General features: G+C 41.5%; 2 protein-coding genes across 3 annotated transcripts in view; both read right to left on the bottom strand.

Moving 5' to 3' along the window:
- Window positions 1-7,241, bottom strand: part of LOC111970390 (cAMP-dependent protein kinase type II-alpha regulatory subunit) — a 49,178-nt gene extending 41,937 nt beyond the window's left edge. Inside the window, 1 exon segment of the mRNA XM_023997098.2 lies at window positions 7,140-7,241. Within this exon segment, the coding sequence (XP_023852866.2) occupies window positions 7,140-7,241 (102 nt within the window).
- Window positions 7,242-7,820: 579 nt separating this feature from the next.
- Window positions 7,821-16,640, bottom strand: LOC111970380 (NCK-interacting protein with SH3 domain-like). Of its 2 annotated transcripts, none has more exons than XM_023997085.3 (13): window positions 15,965-16,640; window positions 14,683-14,795; window positions 14,061-14,238; window positions 13,846-13,921; window positions 13,134-13,681; window positions 12,697-12,867; window positions 12,329-12,415; window positions 11,963-12,101; window positions 11,172-11,252; window positions 10,915-11,043; window positions 10,456-10,545; window positions 10,119-10,291; window positions 7,821-9,938 (listed from the first exon to the last, which is right to left on the bottom strand). In XM_023997085.3, exons 1-13 carry the CDS (start codon window positions 16,133-16,135, stop codon window positions 9,720-9,722), a joined length of 2,175 nt encoding a protein of 724 aa, XP_023852853.1. In that variant the 5' UTR covers window positions 16,136-16,640; the 3' UTR covers window positions 7,821-9,719. The 2 variants fall into 2 exon arrangements, with proteins under 2 accessions (XP_023852853.1, XP_023852852.1); XM_023997084.3 differs by having other exon boundaries at window positions 13,134-13,684.
- Between the last annotated feature and the right edge of the window lie 4,821 nt (window positions 16,641-21,461).

A 21,461-nucleotide genomic window follows, 5' to 3' on the forward strand; every position in this document is an offset into this window, starting at 1 on the left:
CTACACATTTACATTACATTTACATTTAAGTCATTTAGCAGACGCTCTTATCCAGAGCGACTTACAAATTGGTGCATTCACCTTATGATATCCAGTGGAACAACCACTTTACAATAGTGCATCTAACTCTTTTAAGGGGGGGGGGGGTTTAGAAGGATTACTTTATCCTATCCTAGGTATTCCTTAAAGAGGTGGGGTTTCAGGTGTCTCCGGAAGGTGGTGATTGACTCCGCTGACCTGGCGTCGTGAGGGAGTTTGTTCCACCATTGGGGTGCCAGAGCAGCGAACAGTTTTGACTGGGCTGAGCGGGAACTGTACTTCCTCAGAGGTAGGGAGGCGAGCAGGCCAGAGGTGGATGAACGCAGTGCCCTTGTTTGGGTGTAGGGCCTGATCAGAGCCTGAAGGTACGGAGGTGCCGTTCCCCTCACAGCTCCGTAGGCAAGCACCATGGTCTACACTGTTGGTTAAGGGCTTGTAGGTAAGCATTTCACGGTAAGGTCTACACTTGTTGTATTCGGCGCATGTGACAAATAAAGTTTGATTTGATATGCCAACTTCTGTTTGACGGGTCTGACCCGTTTTGGCTACAAACTAATGTGACTCCACTGTGGAAAGGGGAGATTCTCACGAACATCATGGTGTTCTCTGTTTTGCTCTACAAATCCCTCTACAAAGTGTCACGGGACTCGTCTAAAGGTAACCTATACATGTTTAAAAAATGAATGGAACTATGGAGGTAGTTTTATGCCTACCCCAAAAAAGGGTTAAATGTGTAAAAAATGTATACAAATAACAATAAAAAAATGATTATATACACTACCGTTCAAACTTTTGGGGTTTCATTCTTTGTACATTAAAATAACAACAAATATATCAGAAATACAGTGTAGACATTGTTAATGTTGTAAATGACTATTGTAGCTGGAAACGGTTGATTGTTAATGGAATATCTACATAGTCGTACAGGGGCCCATTATCAGCAACCATCACTCCTGTGTTCCAATGGCACGTTGTGTTAGCTAATCCAAGTTTATAATTTTAAAAGGCTAATTGATCATTAGAAAACCCTTTTGCAATTATGTTAGCACACCTGAAAACTGTTGTTCTGATTAAATAAGCTATAAAACTGGCCTTCTTTAGACTAGTTGAGTATCTGGAGCATCAGCATTTGTGGGTTCGATTACAGGCTCAAAATGGCCAGAAACAAAGAACTTTCTTCTGAAACTCGTCAGTCTATTCTTGTTCTGGAAATTAAGGCTATTCCATGCGAGAAATTGCCAAGAAACTGAAGATCTCGTACAACGCTGTGTACTACTCTGCGCTAACTGGCTCTAACCAGAATAGAAAGAGTGGGAGGCCCCGGTGCACAACTGAGCAAGAGGACAAGTACATTAGAGTGTCTAGTTTGAGAAACAGATGACTCACAAGTCCTAAACTGGCAGCTTTATTAAATAGTACCAGCAAAACACCAGTCTCAATGTTAACAGTGAAGAGGCGACTCCGGGATGCTGGCCTTCTAGGCAGCATTTTCTTCTAGGCAAAGAAAAAGCCATATCTCAGATTGGCCAATAAAAAGAAAAGATTAAGATGGGCAAAAGAACAGAGACTGGACAGAGTTCCTCTGCCATCCAAGATGGCAGCATGTCAAGTCGTTTGTCTGTGACTAGTAGATTTTAACTTACTAATAACCTATTCAATAATGGTTGAGTAAATCGACAATTTCCTTGTTGTGTAGTGCAAACTATTTTGATAAAGATCGCGGGTCCCCCTCAACTCAGATTTTAAAAAATCGCGCTATTTGCACTTCTTTACTTGAAGTTTACCAACTTAACCTTATCTCTGACTGGCCTGAGTTCTTTCTTCAGCTTGTTCTCCGCGGATTGTCTCGTCCAAACTGCTCCTCTTCGCTCTCCGCCTGGCTATCAGAGGCAGCTCAACAATCCCCAACCCGTTTTCTCAATCAACCCAATCTACTCACACGCTCACATACAGATTCATGCATACACACTGTCCCTCTCTCCCCTTACCTTACCATGGCCTCTATTTCTTACATCCCTCAGAGAAAGGACAATTTTCGGGGTATTGCTTTGTGCACTGACTTTACTGAACTCTTGAAAAAACGAACATTGTCACTGGGTGAGCACATCTGACAATGTGCTCTCCCGTCTATTAGACATTTTTAAATGACTGTTTTGTATTGTCTGGAAACTCACTTGTAGAATTCTCTTTAAAAAGAGAAGCCGTGCAAGGTTATTAAACAGGTGTCTGTAATATGCGTATGTGTAAACATACTGAATTGTAATTGGATGCATTTTACCACCATATCATACTGTGCTATGATTGGTTAAGACCACCCAAATGGTTAGGTCATGGTCAGTTTGATCCTGGTTGGCGATACGTGAACATGCCAGTTATAGCTAGCTAATAAAGAGCTACGTTAAGAAATATCCTGTAGTACTGCATATTATTATTTTGTACAAAGTGTGCAAAATAAGACAGTGCCTAGTTATTCTTCTTTTGTTGATATCAGGTAATGTGCAACCTAACCCTGGCCCTGATATGCAATGTCTCAAAACCCCCTCTGATTTTAAATCTAGATCTGGTTTTGGTATGTTTCACTAAAATGTATGCAGCCTGTTGTCAAAAACTGATGTGGTTAGGATTTGGGCTAAATCAACTGATGCTGGTGTAATTGTGTTTTCTGAAACCTGGCTCAGCAGGTCTGTTCTTGATAAGGATATTTGAATAAATGGTTACAATGTGTATTGTACTGATCGAGTTAAGAAAGGTGGGGGTGTGGCTATATATGTAAAGACTACATTCCTTGTAACTGTGGCAAAGTCTGTAACTATTTGTAAACAGTTGGAATTTCTTGCTTTGAATATTGAGGTTTCAAAGGGCCTCTCTATAACTGTGATTGGCTGTTAGAGACCCCCCTCTGCTCTCTGTGATGCATTTTCTTCTCTGATGCACCTTATGTCTAAACTTCTTTACAGTGAAATTATCTTGATTGGTGATCGCAACTGGTGTTGGTTAAAGCCGGTGTCTGATGATTTAAAAATGTTTTGTAATTCTATGAATCTTACCTTGTTGATTAACTCACCCACTCGCCCTAATCTCAAATGTCCAGATAAATCTACCCCGATTGATTTGATATTGACAAATGTTCCACATATGTTCTGCGGTTGGTGTTTTTTGTAATGATTTAAGTGACCATTGTGCTGTTGTTGCTGTTAGAAATACTAAGGTTCGTAAGACAAACCCACGCYTTATTCGTAAGAGAAATGTGAAGAGTTTTAATGAGCAGGCTTTCTTTCATGATTTGTTTTATTTTGACTGGAGCAAGATTGAGCTTATTCCTGATGTGGAAACTGCCTGGAAATTCTTTCATTATGTTTTTTCCCAAATAGTAAATAAACATGCCCCATTCCGCAGGCTCAGAGTTAAATGGCGGGATAATCCATGGTTTTCTTCTGAGCTTTCTTGTATTATTCACAAACATAATCTAGCCTGGGCTAAAACAAGGAAATCATGTTCTGATGCTGATTAGCTTCTTTTTAGGTAGTTACGAAACAAGTGCTATTTTCTTCTCAGGAAGGCCAAGTCTGAATTGTCTGTTACAACTGATAACCTGAATGACCCGAGAAAGTTTTGATAGGCTATTAAGTCTAAGTCTGGACACAGTAATGTTAATTAATTACCGTCATGTGTGTTGAAGGACTTTGTTGCTGTATATGACAAAACTGAAATGCTGAATTGTTTCAATGAGCACTTTGTATCATCTGGTTTAGCTTTTTGACAATTCTCAGTGCAGGAGGTACATAAAGCCCTGAAATCCTTAGATCAGAGAAAGCCTGCAGGTCCTGATCTTCTTGATCCCTGCTTTTTAAATCTGGCAGCTGACTTCATAGCTGAACCACTTACATATCTGTTCAATCTAACCCTGGAATGTAATGACATTCCAAAGATCTGGAAATCAGCATTTGTCCTACCACTTTTAAAATGGGGAGATCTGTAACGGCAGCCTTCCTTCTCTTCAAGAGAAGAGGAGGTGTAGCAGGGATCGGACCAACACGCAGCGTAGCCAGTGCTCAACATGTTTAATAAACGATAAACAGAGAACACTTACAAATACAAAATAACAAAAAGTGGCAAACCGATACAGTCCTAGCTGGTGCAGAGAAAACACAGAGACAGGAAACAACCACCCACAAACCCCAACACAAAACAAGCCACCTATTATATGATTCCCAATCAGAGACAACACAAAACACCTGCCTCTGATTGAGAACCATATTAGGCCAAACATAGAAACAGACAAACTAGACACACAACATAGAATGCCCACCCAGCTCACGTCCTGACCAACACTAAAACAAGCAAAACACACAAGAACTATGGTCAGAACGTGACAAGATCCAACTCTTTTAAATAATTATAGGCTAATCTCAAAGCTGTCACCCCTGGTGAAAATACTTGAAACCCTTGTGAGTGAACAGCTAAAAGAGTTTTTATATACTAACTCTATTTTATCAATGTACCAATCGGGCTTCAGGAAGAAGCATAGCACAATACCAATTTGTAAGTCGCTCTGGATAAGAGTGTCTGCTAAATGACTTAAATGTAAATGTAAACAATACCAGCAGCCAWGAAGGTTTTAAATGATATCACTGAAGCCTTTGACAAAAAACAGCACTGTGTCTCACTTTTTATTGGTCTCTCTAAGGTTTTTGATACAGTTGATCATGCTATACTGAGGTGAGATTGTCGAGTGTAGGTCTTTCAGAGCATGCAGTTGCATGGTTTGCTAACTATCTGTCTGATTGAACTCAGTGCACTCAATTTGATGGGCTCATGTCTGTTAAATTGTCTGTCTGTAATGGAGTGCCCCAGGGCTCTGTACTCGGTCCCCTCTTATTCACTATTTATATAAATAATTTAGACAAAAATTTGCAAAATGCGCAACTTCACTTTTATGCTGATGATACTGTTATTTATTGTTGTGCCTCGTCTCTCACAAAAGCTTTACAAAACTTGCAAACTGCTTTTTATACTGTTCAACATACCTTGTGTCAATTGAAGCTTATCCTCAATACTGACAAAACTAAACTAATGGTGTTTTCTAAAGCAAGAAATAGATCTCTGAACCTTTCACCTATTACTACCTGTCAGGGCAATGAGATTGAGACTGTAACCTCTCATTTAAATTGCATATTCAACAACTTACAAAAAAACTTAAGCTTGAAGTTGGGATTTTATTTTAGTAATAAGGCCTGTTTTTTTAAGCCAAAAGGAGGCTAGTATCAGCTACATTTATGCCTTTACTAGACTATGGGGATATTTTATATATGAATGCTTCTGCTCAGTGTTTGAGATCAATTGACACCCTTTACCATGGCGCATTGAGATTTATTTTAAACTGCAAAACCCTTTCGCACCACTGCACTTTATATACAAGGGTTGGCCGGCCTTCTCTAGTCACTCGTAGGCTCAGTCACTGGTATACTTCTATTTACAAAGCCATTTTGGCTTCACTACCATTTTATTTGGACATTTTTATTGTTCATAAATGTGGTGGGTACTCTCTTCATTCGCAGGACTTTATCCTGCCAACTGTTCCAAATGTCCGAACTGAATTTAGTAAAAGGGCTTTTATGTACTCTGCGCCATTGGCTTGGAACACCTTACAAAATACTTTTAAACTGGAAGACCTTATCCCGATTGGTGTTTTTAAATCACTGATGAAGRATTTTGAGATTGATTCCCTGACCTGTCAATGTTTTTAATTTGCTGTTTTATGATTTTGTTATACTCTTGTGAATTCTATGGTTTTTACTAGATTACTTAGTTTTTCATGTTGTCTGTCTGTAATTGTGTACTGACTTGGTGCTGCCTATCTTGACCAGGACGCTCTTGAAAAAGAGATTTCAAATCTTAATGAGCCCTTCCTGGTTAAATAAAGGTTAAATAAAAATAAAGAAATAATAATGTACAACATTAACAATGTCTACACTGATCAATTTGTGTTATTTTAATGGACAGCATGCCAATTGCATGCTCCCTGAAAACTTGAGACATCTGTGGCATTGTGTTGTGTGACAAAACTGCAAATTTTAGAGTGCCCCTTTACTGTCCCCAGCACAAGGTGCAGCTGTGTAATGATCATGCTGCATAATCAGATTGTTGACATTCCACACCTATCAGGTGTATGGATTATCTTGGCAAAGGAGAAATGCCACCAATAGGGATCTAAAAAAAATTATGCACAAAATTTTAGAGAGATTTCTGGAATCTTTTATTCCAGGTCATGAAACATGGGACCAACACTTTACATATTGCATTTATATATTTTGTTCAGTATAGTATGATATAACAGACGGTTACTTAAGTCCAAAGCGAAGTGTTGGTCTTGGTGGATGGGTGGGCGTATAACGCAAGCTCTAGCAACCCAAAGGTTGTGAGTTCAAATCTTCTCATGGACAACTTTAGCTCATTAGCAACTTTTACAGTACTAACAACTATTGTATCTACTTTGTAACAACTTAGCATGTTAACTAACCCTTTGACCTAACTCCTAAACGTAACCCTAACCCCTAGCCTAGTTAGCCAGTCAGCTAATATCATGCATTTTGCAAATTCGTAACATATAGTACATTTTGTAAATTTGTAACTGGTAATTCTTAACATATCATACGAAATGGGTGATGGACATTCACAAATTAATACAAAACATACGAAATGCTCTGACACCAGGTTGGCCAGCAGGTCAAACTAACGACTAAAATGAAGGAGTCACTCGGAAAAAACGAATCATGACTCTCGAGTCAGTAAAACGTCGCTCAAAATAAACGATTCGTTCGCAAACTGCACAGTACTACAGCTCAGTGAAGCGCTCATTATGTAAACTGACAGTCCCTGTCATAAGTTCTATGAAATTTAAAGAACAAGGAAACTAACATCCAGTAACCAATTATACATCTCTAAAGATACATTTGTATTGATTACTTTGCTAGGAATGCAGTCTGCAGCAGAGACGAATGAAAGTTAGGTTCGCGAGGCAAGATATTAGCAGCTAGCTACTTTGTTATTAACTTAAGACAGCTAGATGAGCAATGAGTAACTTTGCGAGAAATAATTACTTTTATGGTATCAAGTGGATGTCTAGCGAAGACCAAGCAGACACCTCCAAAGCCCCCAGCGAATAAGTTCTTCCCTGGGTTTATTGCCTGGTATTTAGACATGGTTTCTGTTCAAGAAAAGACAGCTAGCTAACAAGAAAATAAACACAAAATGTTGCGTCTTTACGACCAGCAGCTATTTGGGGGAAATAACGAGCTAGCTAACCGGTCCATGTGTCACCACTATCGGTTCAAATGAGAGGTAGATATATTTTCTTGACATCCACCGTCGTGTTTTATCCAGTACGGACATTTTCAATCAATCAATCAAATGTATTTATAAAGCCCTTCTTACATCAGCTGATGTCACAAAGTGCTGTACAGAAACCCAGCCTAAAACCCCAAACAGCAAGCAATGCAGGTGTAGAAGCATTTCACCCATATATGTGCCCGGACCGAGTAAATGATTACACATTTGCTTTGGTCCCTCTTAAATTTAGAGTTCTACCATAAACTCTCCATATTATTTGTAAACATACACTACAGGAAGAATTTTAATGCAATTCTTGGACATACTTCTACAAATACTATTTCAAATTAAAATACTTGGTTTTGCTAAGGATGCCCCTCCATAAAACAAATATTATTTAAATGCAAAACAAGTACAGCACACATATACACACWCACAAAACTGGACCACCATTCATTGAGATGTTTGTTTATTAGTAGATTATAAACATTAAGAAAATACACTTTCTTACCATCGCCTCTCTCTGAACAACCATTTCAAATATATTTAATTGGGAAAATAGATCAATTGGTTTTATTACTATAACACAGTGGTGGCTTTAAGGGACAAAAGAGGTCCAAAGGACAATGATTAAACAACAGGAAACCATACACATACACCTTCTCACACTTACAAAAATATACACACACCGTACATAGACACTCACAGACACATGCATAGCTTTATGCATGAACACAGGATAATAAAAACACATATCACAGAGTACACTGGTATATCCCATGTTAAAATAAGTCAACACTAAGTGTGTTAAAGGGTACAGTATATGTGTATCATGATGGCCACTAGAACATTTTGCCACAGAAACACTTCCACTATTAGCTCTAACAGCTGAGTAAAAATAACCTATGATACAAGGGAGAAAAAGCTTTGATAGAGTGGGAGACAGTGACTTAGAGAAGTCATTAAGAGAGTGAGACTTGCCATGTGAAAAAAAAATGGATGTGTCCTGCAAAATGGGTGGAAACTAAAATGTCCTTTGTGTCTTGTACAGTGATTCTCAGATTCTCCTCAGTAAGGGGTTGAATTATACAGTAGGGGGCAGAGTGGAGTGCCATCTTAAGGACGGGACTGATAACTGAGATAGATTTCGTACCAACATGATCAAGGAAAAGCAATCAATCGCGTTTGGTGACAAGTCACTTAGTTAACCCCAGACTGCAGTTGAAGTAATACTGAACAATCGAAACATATCAATCCCTTATTACTTCGTACTAATAAATAACTACCAGTGGAAACACCATTCCCTTTCACAGAGCCATAACCATATAGGAAGTTAGTCAAGGCTTAGTATGTAGAAGCGACGTGTTACAGCTTGTTGTTACTTGGTACAGCCTTGTTATTACAGTGCTGTTACGTTCCATCTACAGCACAAGCAGCAGAGCAGAGTAGGAGCGGCCTTGTTGGGAAGAACTTAGAGCATGTCATAGGTTAGCCATGCCTAGAGAGGAGGTTACTATAGATAAAGTGTAGGGCAGAAAGCATGGTAACAAGTACTGCTCAGTCAGACAATCACAGCCATAGATATTAAGTGAGGTTCACCACGTAGCAGCATTGCCATTGCAATAAATAGTGAGTTTTAAAACTAACCTCAAAGTCTAGAATGTCTTGTTGAGAAAGGGCTTGTTTTCCAGACACAGATTAAGCATAGTCAATGGAGATTCTCCACTGAGCATGCTTTTTAGTTTAGAGAACTAGGCTTAATCTGTGTTCAGGAAACCGGCCCAGAATCTTTTGTTATCAGTGTATTGGCTCATTTGTCTTTTCATTTCATTGAACACACTGAGGCCATGCCATGTGATGAGGAATAAGAATGAGTGATAAAGAAGTGGTCTACAGCAGTGGTTCTCAATCTTGGTCCTGGGAACCAAAAGAGTGCATATTTTAGTTTTTGCCTTAGTACTACACACCTGATTCAAATCAAACCTTGATGATGAGTTGATCATTTGAATCAGCTGTGTAGTCTTAAGGCAAAATCTAAAATGTGCACCCCTTTGGGTCCCCGGACCAAGATTGAGAACCACTGATCTACAGAATACAGTACACTAATACCAGGGTTACAAGGCCCTACATAAAACACTGTAGGCTGGCCCCTCAGTACAAGGGATTACATCATAAGGGCTTTAGCACTTATGATGGAGGGTTCAAGTCAAGTGTAACAGTATGTTATCTCAGAAACTAAGTAGCGGTCTACAGTCCTTTCTTAATCCTAGGAAGTTCCTCAGTACCATCCCTCAGTATAAAGGAGCAGACTACTGGATGAGTGCACATCACCACTGTCATATTCAGTCCTCCTAGCTCTCGCTGATCTGAGGGAATTCCTTGTACATCTCCTGCACTATTAGCTTATCCATCTGTTTAGCTGTGGCCCCGCCCTCGTCCGCTCCTGAGTTGTCCTCCTCTCTCAGAATCCTTTGCAGTGCGCCCTGCAGGTCGGAGAGGCGGTGCCGGTGCTCCAGGTAGTCTGTGGAGCGTATGATGGAGTGCATGAGGGAGAGGTACTCCATCCTCAACTGGGGGGGAAGAAGAGAGAGAGCGAGAATGTGAACCCATTAGCAAGCACAGTCATTATACAGTTCACATTCCTTTTGAGGATGCATTTATCTAGCTAAACATAAGACTCAGCCATGCTTAGGTCCCAGGCTGGCTGGCCAATGGGAAGTGTGGTGTGTGAGCGTGCATATCAGTCTCACCTTGTCCCCAGGTGAGAGGTCAGAGATGCATCGAACAGCGATGTCTATCATCACCATCATGTCCGTGCGGTAGAAGATGTCTGAAGAGTCTCGGCTGGCGAAGACATCCTGCAGGAACTTAAGTACTGAGTGTGGGGCAGGGGGAGCATGTTTAAAGACACACACAGGGTCATCTGGAGAGAGGAGAGAAATAACAAGTAAGAGGGTGTAGACAGAGAGAAAAGTGAAAAAATAAGCATAGAAAGAAGAAACCGAAAAGAAACGGCAAAGGACTTGGAATGGATTCACACTGTATCGTATTGAATATCGTCGATGTAAACAAAGGTGTGTGTCTCACCTCCTCTGTTTAGTAGAAGCACTATTTTCTCAGAGAAGATCTTCACGTTCTTCTTGACTACAGTCTGCATTATCACGTTGCTGCTGGGCACTGAGAGCAAGAAAGAACATACACACCTTGAAACAACAACATTAGCACAAATACCACACCTCACAGGTAAAACAAAGAGAAAGAACGCTTGGGTCCCCTTTGCCATAATACATAAAGAGAAAGAACGCTTGTGTCCCCTTTGCCATAATACATAAAAGCAGTCAATAGGGAAAATTCCCCTTCACCACTTTTTAACCTCATATTGATTAAATATAGGACACAGAAAATCACTGTTTTCACATTGAACTGGTATGGAGCTACAGACTATGAATATGAAGTTAAAGAGTGGTGAAGTACCCCTTTAAGAGTGGTGAAGACAACTGTTAAAATAAAAGGTGTATGTTCTGTCTAAAGCCTGTGTCCTCTCACCTATGAGGTGCAGGTTAAAGGCCAGGATGAGATTGACACAGAGGTCAGGGAGCTGCTCTGTGGGGTCAGAGAGAAGACCGTCCTCAACCACATCTAGCAGGAACTGAACAAAACTAGCGTTTAAGTGCTCTATGGAGGGAGAGATAGACAGACAGATACATTTTCAGCTTTGAGTTTGAACATATTGATCGATAATGTGATGGCAGTTTGTAAGTATTCTAAAGCAACATAGTGGTCCTATGTAATATTGTTCATACCATAGTGGTGATAGGGCACCTGCTCCCCCATAGAGAAGATCATAGTCAGGACCAAGGCTGTGTAACACATCTTCTGATGTTCTGGGGAGAGATAAAACACAGACATACAAACATTCATGAAAGAGAGAGGGGCACAGAGAAGCTAAATAAAAGAGACTGAAACAGAAAGATATGAGGAAGGAGACAGAGGTCACAAAGAGAGAGAAAAGAGAGAGAGAGAGATGCTCAAGAGAAGATGGGCTATGTGCGCACTGCCCACAAAATGAGGTGGAAACTGAGCTGCACTTCCTAACCTCCTGCCAAATGTATGACCATATTAGAGACATATATTTCCCTCAGATTACACAGACCCCCAAAGAATTCAAAAACCAAATCGAATTTTGATAAACTTCCATATGTATTGGGTGAAATACCACCGTGTGAAATCACAGCAGCAAGATGTGTGACCTGTTGCCACTAGAAAAGGGCAACCAGTGAAGAACAAACACCATTGTAAATACAACCTATATTTATGTTTATTTATTTTCCCTTTTGTACTTTAATTATTTGCACATCATTACAACACTGTATATAGACATAATATGACATTTGAAATGTCTTTATTCTTTTGGAAGTTGTGCGTGTAATGTTTACTGTTCATTTTTTATTGTTTATTTCACTTTTGCTTATTATCTATTTCACTTGCTTTGGCAATGTAAACATGTTTCCCATGCCAATGAAGGCCCTTAATTGAAATTGAATTGAGAGAGAAAGAGAGAGGGAAAAGGAAGTGATAGAGGAGGCCTTCTCACCCTGTGTGTCTGTCTGCAGGTCTCTGGCCAGCTCCATGGGCAGGATGGAGTTGAGGAGGGTGGAGATAAGGGCAGAGTCCAGGCTACACATCGCCCCAAACACCTTGAGCAACAGCAGGCGTAGAGACACTCGGTGTTCCTGCACAGTGACACATGAAGTAACACTGTTACTATGCAACTATGCATTTACAACATGCCGGTGAAACATCACTCATCTATGATAATTAAGTTGATTCATACCACAAACAACACGTTTAAAAATAATGCAATGATAAAATATTGTTTACATTGTGGCTCTCTTGGGTGGGAAACAGGATGACAGGGTAACACAGGGTCTGGTAGTGAGTGACATGTAGAATATCTTACCATCTGGTAATAGGTCACTAGTGACAGCACTGGCTCTGAGTGGTTGACCCTGCACATCCTCTTACACACCTCTGGATCTGCATCTGTCTGGGGACACAAACACCATCTTCCTTAGATTCAACAGTTACCAAAGGTCTCAGTGGTAATACTATCATATCATCTATGAGGAATCCCTTTGTCCAGGGTCGTATTCATTAGTGCACACCGTAGCGAAACATTTTGCAACGGAAAACGAAGACAAGCGTTTCTTATTGGACACATTCAGGCAGTCCCTCCCCATTTCAGTCCGTTGTCTTCCGTTTGGCGTCTACTGAATACAACCCAGGTGTCAGTCCTGAGTCAACTTTCCCTGAGTGCACATATCTCACCAGTATCTTCAGCAGCTCCTCCAGGTAACATGCAATGAGAGAGTGGTCTTCGTGAAGAGCCCAGCTGCGCTGCTGAGAGTCATCAAAGTGACGGGCAAGGTCGCCTAAGATGACCTCCAAGCGCTGTTCATCGTGACACACTTGTCCCTGTGGCAACGCCGAACTCTGATCCTACAGGGAGAAGTCTAGGTTATTTTGGGGTATGTTATGTGCACATGGAATCGGTTCGACCTGACAAAGATCCACATCGGATCGAAACATTGTCACTGTTATAATTGGTATAAAGAGCATTTTAATTTGCAGACTTTCCTGTTATGTACAAGTATAATGTACACGTATAACAGCTTAACTTTCTAAAGGTTGGGGTTATAACATGAAATATTGTGTATTGGAGCAAGTAAGTTGACATTCTGCAACTAGACGATTATGTAACTGACCTTGCTCTCTACCAATGAGAGGAGGACTTTCTCTAAGTCAGATGAGGCTTGAGGTATGGTAGTTTGCAGGTGACCCACGACCACACCCACCGCTACCCGAGACAGATCGTAACTCAGGCCCGTGTTCCTCCTCACCAGCTCGATAAGCTCCGCCCCTGTTGTCCCGGGGACAGGCTCTGAGTGAGTGGGGCTGCCGGGGGGGCTTTCAGCGACAGAGGGCGGGGCAAGAGGCCAGTCGGTTTCTGATTGGTCCTCAGTGCTGGGCTGTGGTGGGGGAGTGGGCTGAGGTTGAGGTTGGGGTGCGGGGCCCTTCTTTGAGGGAGCTGGCTGGGGAGAGGGGTCAGAGGGAGGTAGGTCGTCTGGAGGAGGGGGCGGGGGCTTCACACGGCTTGGCACTGGGGGCGGGGTGCTGGCAACGCTTGGAAGGCTGACATCAGAGGACACCACAGAGTGGGAGGAACCAGAGTCCAGGGAGGCAGAGCTGACAGAGGGGGACAGGCCAGTCCCTGCAGCAGTGGCGGGGCCAGTAGGAGGAGGAATGGATGACTCTGCTGAGACAGAGAGAATGAGGAAGAATAAGGAGGAGCGAGAGAGAATAGAGTAGAAGTTGCAGTAGATGGCATGAGTAGTGTGTGTGTGTCTGAGTGGAAAGAAGATGTGTGTGGAGAGAAGATGAGTAGCTGTGTCTCCATGGTGAYGATGAGACAGTCACCTGGGTGTCGGCTGGCTCTTAGTTTCTCAGGAGGAGGCGGAGTTATGGGTGCTGCACGACGGGGCTGAGGAGGCACCTGCAAGACATAACAGTAAATCAGAGTAAATATCAGGATATCAGTTATATGTCTCAGCCTCCTCAACAAAAAAAAAGGACTATCATGAAATGGACTATCATGTATTCTTCTTTTGGTGTGAATGAATGCAATCCAAGACCTGGTAAATCCCCTGTACATTGTCAGTACTCTCTGACATTGTGCGGCTGATCCCATTGAGTGGTTGAGGGTTGTGGCTGAGGGACAGTTCGCTGGTAGAGGAGGACAGGCCCTGCTTAGGACTGGATGGAGTTGGACTTCGCCTTGACAGGGTCTCCTTCCTGTGATGGATCAACTTCCTGTTCCAGACGCAAAGAGAGAGTCAATGGCTATGTCTGAAATGTAATGTATTCCTACTAAAGTAGTGTACTAGCCTATGTAATGAATAGGGGGTCATTTCAGATGCAGCCTATGAAGATAACTGATCAGAGAAAAGCGATGCAGGTTTATTTGTAGTTATTGTCACATACACCGGTTAGGTGCAGTGAAATATGTTGTTTTACAGGGTCAGCCATAGTATTATGGCACCCCTGGAGCAAATTAGGGTTACGTGACTTGCTCAAGGGCACATCGGCACATTTTTCACCTTGTTGGCTCTGGTATTCGAACCAGCAACCTTTCGCTCTAACCTATAGGCTACTTGCCACCCTATGATGATGAGGAATCAGCACCAATCAGGGAACTGTAGCGTGAGGATTCTACACATCAGTGTGTGTCTGTGTGTGTGTTAATGTTGCACTCACTGTAGCATGTCTCGCTGCTCCAGGTTGTATTTGCCCCCGTTCTTCATGGCCAAGTTATGGATCCCTTCGATGGCCCGGTCGATAGATTGTAAAACCTCATCCTGCTCTGGAGCCTGGGGCACAGAGAAAAGGAGGGCAGAGAGAGAGAAAGAGGAGAGAGGAGGGCAGAGAGAGAGAGAGAGAGAGAGAGTTAAATATTCAACATCAGCATTAATTATTACGAAACAAGGAAACAAAAAAAAACATTTGTCTGGAGGGCAAAATGGGACTCCAGTCAGAAAAAACTAGGACAGCACAGTTATCTAACCAAAATCAAACCCTCTGAACAGTAACACGCCAACCAATGCAGTCCAGATACAGACAGACACCTAGCCTGACCTCACCTACACGGCCCAGGCAGGGACACAGTCAGACAGAAAATCCTGCTGCACAGTCAGACATAGCCTGGAATCCACACTGACTGAACATCGCTCTGCTTGATYGTGGTTTCATTTCACCAAGTCAGCAAAACACACTCATGCAGTTCACACTGAGAACTCATTGACTAAAATAAGAGTGCATTGGAGCATCCAGCTGTGTAGCTGTATAGAATATGGGATGCTGGCATTAATCTAAAATGCCTGAGATTTCACAAACTATGCATAGCTCTTCTAACTGAACTCTCCCCATAGAAAGCATGAAACATTAGATTACAGTTTTTATTGGCGTTATGTGATTAAAAGCAATGTATCCTGTGTACGTACTGTATTTTCTCTAATCTCATCATCAGTCACGAGATTTTAAACGCGACACACAAATAACAGATGCGTCGCCACATTTTTCATGCATTTTGGCTTATGTCCCAACTACCCCTGCGGTACAGACCCAGCTGGCATTGCGAATTTGGCATGACTCTCTGAGCCGTTCTCATTAGACCATTTGGGTTTATTCTGGAAAAATCTTTCAGTTTGCATGTAAACGTCCACATATAATAGTGTCGTGTTGAATATGGAAAATACTCTTAATATGCAGCTAAAAGCCTATAGAAACAAATTAGCAAAAGACAGGCAATGCAGCAGAGCATGTCTCCAGTTCACGTAGGACTGTCACGTGAAAGAAAGTCACAAAAGTAGCTGAAGTCAGGTCTATTGGAATGCAACGCAGCAATTGAACCTCTCCCGATCGTTCAATTCTTAGACTGACTGGTCCACTCTCTTTTATCATGCTAACAAGCTTGCATGGAATACTTGTCAAAATCCACGTTCACCAATCAAGAAAGTTAAGAAACCATGGTTAAACATACCTGAATCCTTTCGATGTAAGAAGCGGGAACGTAGCCTGTCTCGCCCGAACTGCAGCGTGAGCCGAGCCACCAGTGTTTGTTGCTGCGTTCCAGGATCAGAAAGCTCTCGCCGGACCCGAAGTGGAGCGAGTTGGGCTCCGCAGATCGAAAGGCATACAGAGACCGATACATAGCTATTTCTTCTGCTTTAAATCCCTTGTAATTCCTCAAAAGCACATATATGACTGTTTCAGCAAATACACAATTAGCTAATTACATGTACTCAGTCGAAGATAATTTGAAATGTATATTTACGACATGGGCGAATGACTCTCCTGCTTTCTATTTACAATGTACTACAACTTGCGACTCTCGCTTGTACCACAGTAGGGGGCGCGCACGCACGCAGAACAACGCGGGCGGGCACGCCCCTTTGGTATTCAGGCAAATGAATCAATGACAGAGCTGACGGAGGATATAAATATACAATATAAATCCAATATATATAGACAACTGTTAATGCAAGCTTGCTTCACATGTGTATCAGATATAGGGCCATAATTATGTCCATCATTGGAAACTATTTCCAGATTAATGTAAATATATACTTTTTTTATGTGTTTATTATGTATTGGGGATTTGTGGTATATGGCCAATATACCACAGCTAAGAGCCAATGTATGCTTGATCCGAAAATGGTCGGATGGTGTGATGCCCCCAGAGGCATGCAGAGGCCAGAGGTCCTTACCTTGAGCTCCATACCACATTGCTGTGCACCATTAAATTGTGTAACAATGTTTAAAAAATAAATAAATATATTTCACCTTTATTTAACCAGGTAGGCTAGTTGAGAACAAGTTCTCATTTGCAATTGCGACCTGGCCAAGATAAAGCATAGCAATTCGACACATACAACAACACAGAGTTACACATGGAATAAACAAAACATACAGTCAATAATACAGTAGAAAAAAAAGAAAACAAAAAAGTCTATATACAGTGAGTGCAAATGAGGTAAGATAAGGGAGTTAAGGCAATAAATAGGCCAATATAGCAATTAAACACTGGAATGGTAGATGTGCAGAAGATTAATGTGCAAGTAGAGATACTGGGGTGCAAAGGAGCAAGATAAATAAATAAATACAGTATGGGGATGAGGTAGATAGATGGGCTGTTTACAGATGGGCTGTGTACATGTGCAGTGATCTGTGAGCTGCTCTGACAGCTGGTGCTTAAAGCTAGTGAGGGAGATATGAGTCTCCAGCTTCAGAGATTTTTGCAGTTCGTTCCAGTCATTGGCAGCAGAGAACTGGAAGGAAAGGCGACCAAAGGAGGAATTGGCTTTGGGGGTGACCAGTGAGATATACCTGCTGGAGCGCGTGCTACGAGTGGGTGCTGCTATGGTGACCAGTGAGCTGAGATAAGGCGGGGCTTTACCTAGCAGAGACTTGTAGATAACCTATAGCCAGTGGGTTTGACGACGAGTATGAAGCGAGGGCCAACCAACAAGAGCGTACAGGTCGCAGTGGTGGGTAGTGTATGGGGCTTTGGTGACAAAACGGATGGCACTGTGATAGACTGCATCCAATTTGTTGAGTAGAGTGTTGGAGGCTATTTTATAGATGACATCGCCGAAGTCGAGGATCGGTAGGATGGTCAGTTTTACAAGGGTATGTTTGGCAGCATGAGTGAAGGATGCTTTGTTGCGAAATAGGAAGGTGAGGTGAGGACAGGAGGTCCTGTATAAACAGAAACTGACTGACTTCCTTGACAACTTCCTCCACAACAACTCTGTGCTCCTCTGGGAAACGCAAGAATTATGAATCCCCTGACTTCTGCAGAGGCCATATCACTGTAAATGCTGCATGGCTAATGCAGAAGCTGGGTTGACCATGTAGCGCCTTTTAGGGCTGTATGCAGGCACTCCGCGTTGTGTGGTGCTTAAAAACGTCCTTTAACCATTGTATATTAGCAATATACCACACCTCCTCCGGCCTAACTGCTTAATTTTACCACTTGCAAATGATCATCCCCCAAAATTCTGCCTTAACCACGTTTCCATCCACAGTGAAAGTTATACTGTTTAAAAAATTCAGGACAGCTTTGATAAAAACAGGAAGTTTCGGTACAATTGTATAAATGCCAAAAGATCATTTGTTCATTGGACATGGTGAGATATTTTTGTGTCGGTACAATGTATTATGCGAGAAATGGCGGTGGATACGCCTTTATGCGCAAATACTGATATAATAAGTGCACGCAATGAGCTTGATACTCCTTTCCAATATATCGAGGGTCTTCTTCTGGTGACATGATGATCGATGCTTTACTGCCGTTTGACAAATACAAATATTATTGTTTTTATCCATAATAAGGTCATCATATAGAGTAGAATATCCTACCCGCAATGTATCTGCGAGCTGTTGGTTTGAGCGCATGTCAAGACCAGAGTATGCGCATTTGCTTACTCAATAGTTTTTGTGACAAAACTATCCGTAGAGTTGAATATGCGATGGAAACACATTAAACTATAGATTGCATTACGTACATGTACGTTTAGCCGAAACATTTAATTTCGTGTGCACTACCACGCACTGTTTTTTCTCTGCAACAAGTCAGTTTGGTGGAAACAAACCGCTGGAGGGAAAATTCCCATATTTTCTTTATGCGGATTTGAGAACATTTACATGAAAATCTGTCGCCAATTGGATGGAAACCTATCTATTGATATAATTAATCACTGATTGCTACAGTGTATTTACACAAGACCATGTCCGTAATAAAATAACCGGAAGTACTCAAACGGAAGTATCACACTTTGTGCTACACAAAATGAGTTTCCACCGACATTAGGTAAGTAACTGTCAACAACATGCGAGATAGTTTCTCCAGAGATTTTCACACCCCTGCGTTCACAAGGTACAGCACTGACTATTCAGAAAATACACTAAGGTTTAGTGCTAATTAACGTTAGCTGCACAACTTGACATCTCTGCCCCCTGGAAGCAAGCTAGTTAGCAAAAATGCTGCTTTCAAACTGTGTCTTGCTACTTGAGACATTTCAGCCAGACAAGGCTATTGCCAATGCCAGATCTATTGTTATTACGTCTTGCTACATGTGAGATCCCAATTTAATATAATCTGTCCAAAATTCAAAGTCAACCCTAATATCAAAGTTTGCAACGTCTTTTTAGACATCTTTATTATTATGAGAACTTGTTTTCAACTGGTCTACCTGGTTAAATAAAGGTGAAATAAATAAAATATATTTTAACCTTTAATTTGACAGGGAGTCATGCTGAGACCAACTTTTTACAGTTGAGCCCTGTATACAGGTCTGATGTCCCTATCCCACATCAGCCTGTCATCCTAGCCAGAGTAGAATCCAACCCTATGCTTGCTTACAGCTGCACTGGGGACGGACTAGCCCAAGGTGTACTCTTAAACAGCCTACCATTATTCCTTGAGGTCAAAGGACCTTATATGTTATTTTCAGAAGTAGACTTGCTCTGGCAGCCAAAACAGCCAATTCTCCATCTAAATGTGAATCGATTCTGAATTGCGATACGGTTCTAGAAACATAAATCCCTTTACTTTTATATCACATCAAAATAATTTCACAAATGCAAAATATACACTTAGATGTTTACATTTTAATAATTTAGCAGACTTACAGTAGTGAGTGGATACATTTCCATACTTTTTCAGCACTGGTCCCCACGTTGTGTTCGACCTTTGCTCTAATCCCCACCAGAAGTCAACCTTTATGACTGTTCTATTTTTTTTCATCTCTCTTCAGCTTTAGTTTACCTGCTTCCTGTGATACTGTTGAGTGCTGTGTGAGAGAGAAATGAGTAGTGATGAGTTGAATATGAGATTTAACAGTATTATGTTGAATGTCCTTTTAGCTTTCCATATGTCGCCCCCTGCAGGTTGGCAGCTATAAAGACATCAGTGTCGAGGGCATGGCACTTTTTCACATGCTGGAACCTCGAATTGGTGCAACACAGTACTAGTCAAAAGTTTGGACACACCTACTCATTCCAGGGTTTTTCTCTACCACAGCATTCTGCAGCGATATGCCATCCCATCTGGTTTGCGCTTAGTGGGGCTATCATTTATTTTTCACCAGGACAATGACCCAAAACACACCTCCAGGTTGTGTAAGGGCTATTTGACCAAGAAGGAGAGTGATGGAGTGCTGCATCAGATGACCTGGCCTCCACAATCACATGACCTCAACCCAATTGAGATGGTTTGGGATGAGTTGGACCTCAGAGTGAAGGAAAAGCAGCCAACAAGTGCTCAGCATATGTGGGAACTCCTTCAACACTGTTGGGAAAGCATTCCAGGTGAAGCTGGTTGAGAGAATGCCAAGAGTATGCAAAGCTGTCATCAAGGCAAAGGGTGGCTACCTTGAAGAATCTCAAATATAAAATATATTTTGATTTGTTTAAAACCTTTTTTGGTTACTACATGATTCCATATGTGTTATTTCATAGTTTTGTTGTCTTCACTATTATTCTACAATGTAGAAAATAGTACAAATAAAGAAAAACCCTTGAATAAGTAGGTGTCCAAACTTTTGACTGGTACTGTAATTCAATTATACTTCAGTCAAGATGACACAAATTATGATAGACAATAAATGTGATACTCAAATTTATAAATACACAACCTCATGCAAGATGCAAAGACAGAAGTACAATTCCCTGGCATATACAGATAAAATAAACACAGTGAATTATAGGTCATTTGTTATAAATAGTTGAAAGGTCATACTTCAAATGTTTTTGTGAATTCCACTTCAGAGGTATGACTATAGTGTATGTCTGTATGCTCATGATTTGTCTCATGAATGATTTGTGTCCACAGAGGTTCTGATCCTGGATACGGGGGGGGGGGTCGGTCAGAGTTGATTGTTCCCAAACTCCTGGCCCTTCTCAAGAGCAAAGGCATCACTGTGGAGGTGCAGGACACAGTAGGGACACATGACCTCAACTGACATCTGTCTACAGTATTAGGGATGTGTGGTTGTGCAATATATTTCAGTACATGAGCATTTATAGACAGGTTTACCCAAGCCTGGTTTAGAATATCCTCTTGTTAAGAGATTTCTCTCACAGTAAGTTACTGTGTGCCACCACCGCTCTGGAAAGCTCTCCATCCATACACAGACATGGGCAGCCTCTGCCTATAGAATGTGTAGGGCAGCTATAATTTGCATTTTTCTCCTCTCTGACACTCATCCCTTCTCCTTCCTCAGCCAAACGCTTGTGCAACTTCCTGAGCAGTGAAAGGTGAGTGGTGGCGGCTGGTCTGATTCTTCCTCCAATCAGCACAGAGCTAGAGTAGCCTAGCAACAACAACATCATGAGGTATTTTTGGAAAAGAGGGATTTGATGGAAAAGAGGATGTTTGTTCACCACTCTAGGACGCATGATCTGGATCAATCTGTCCTTATTCAGGTGCTGAATTGCTGTATGTTTTTTTGCAATTGCACTCTCCTTGCTCAAAT

This window comes from Salvelinus sp. IW2-2015, linkage group LG11 (genome assembly GCF_002910315.2).
Source record: "Salvelinus sp. IW2-2015 linkage group LG11, ASM291031v2, whole genome shotgun sequence".
Lineage (NCBI taxonomy): Eukaryota > Metazoa > Chordata > Actinopteri > Salmoniformes > Salmonidae > Salvelinus > Salvelinus sp. IW2-2015.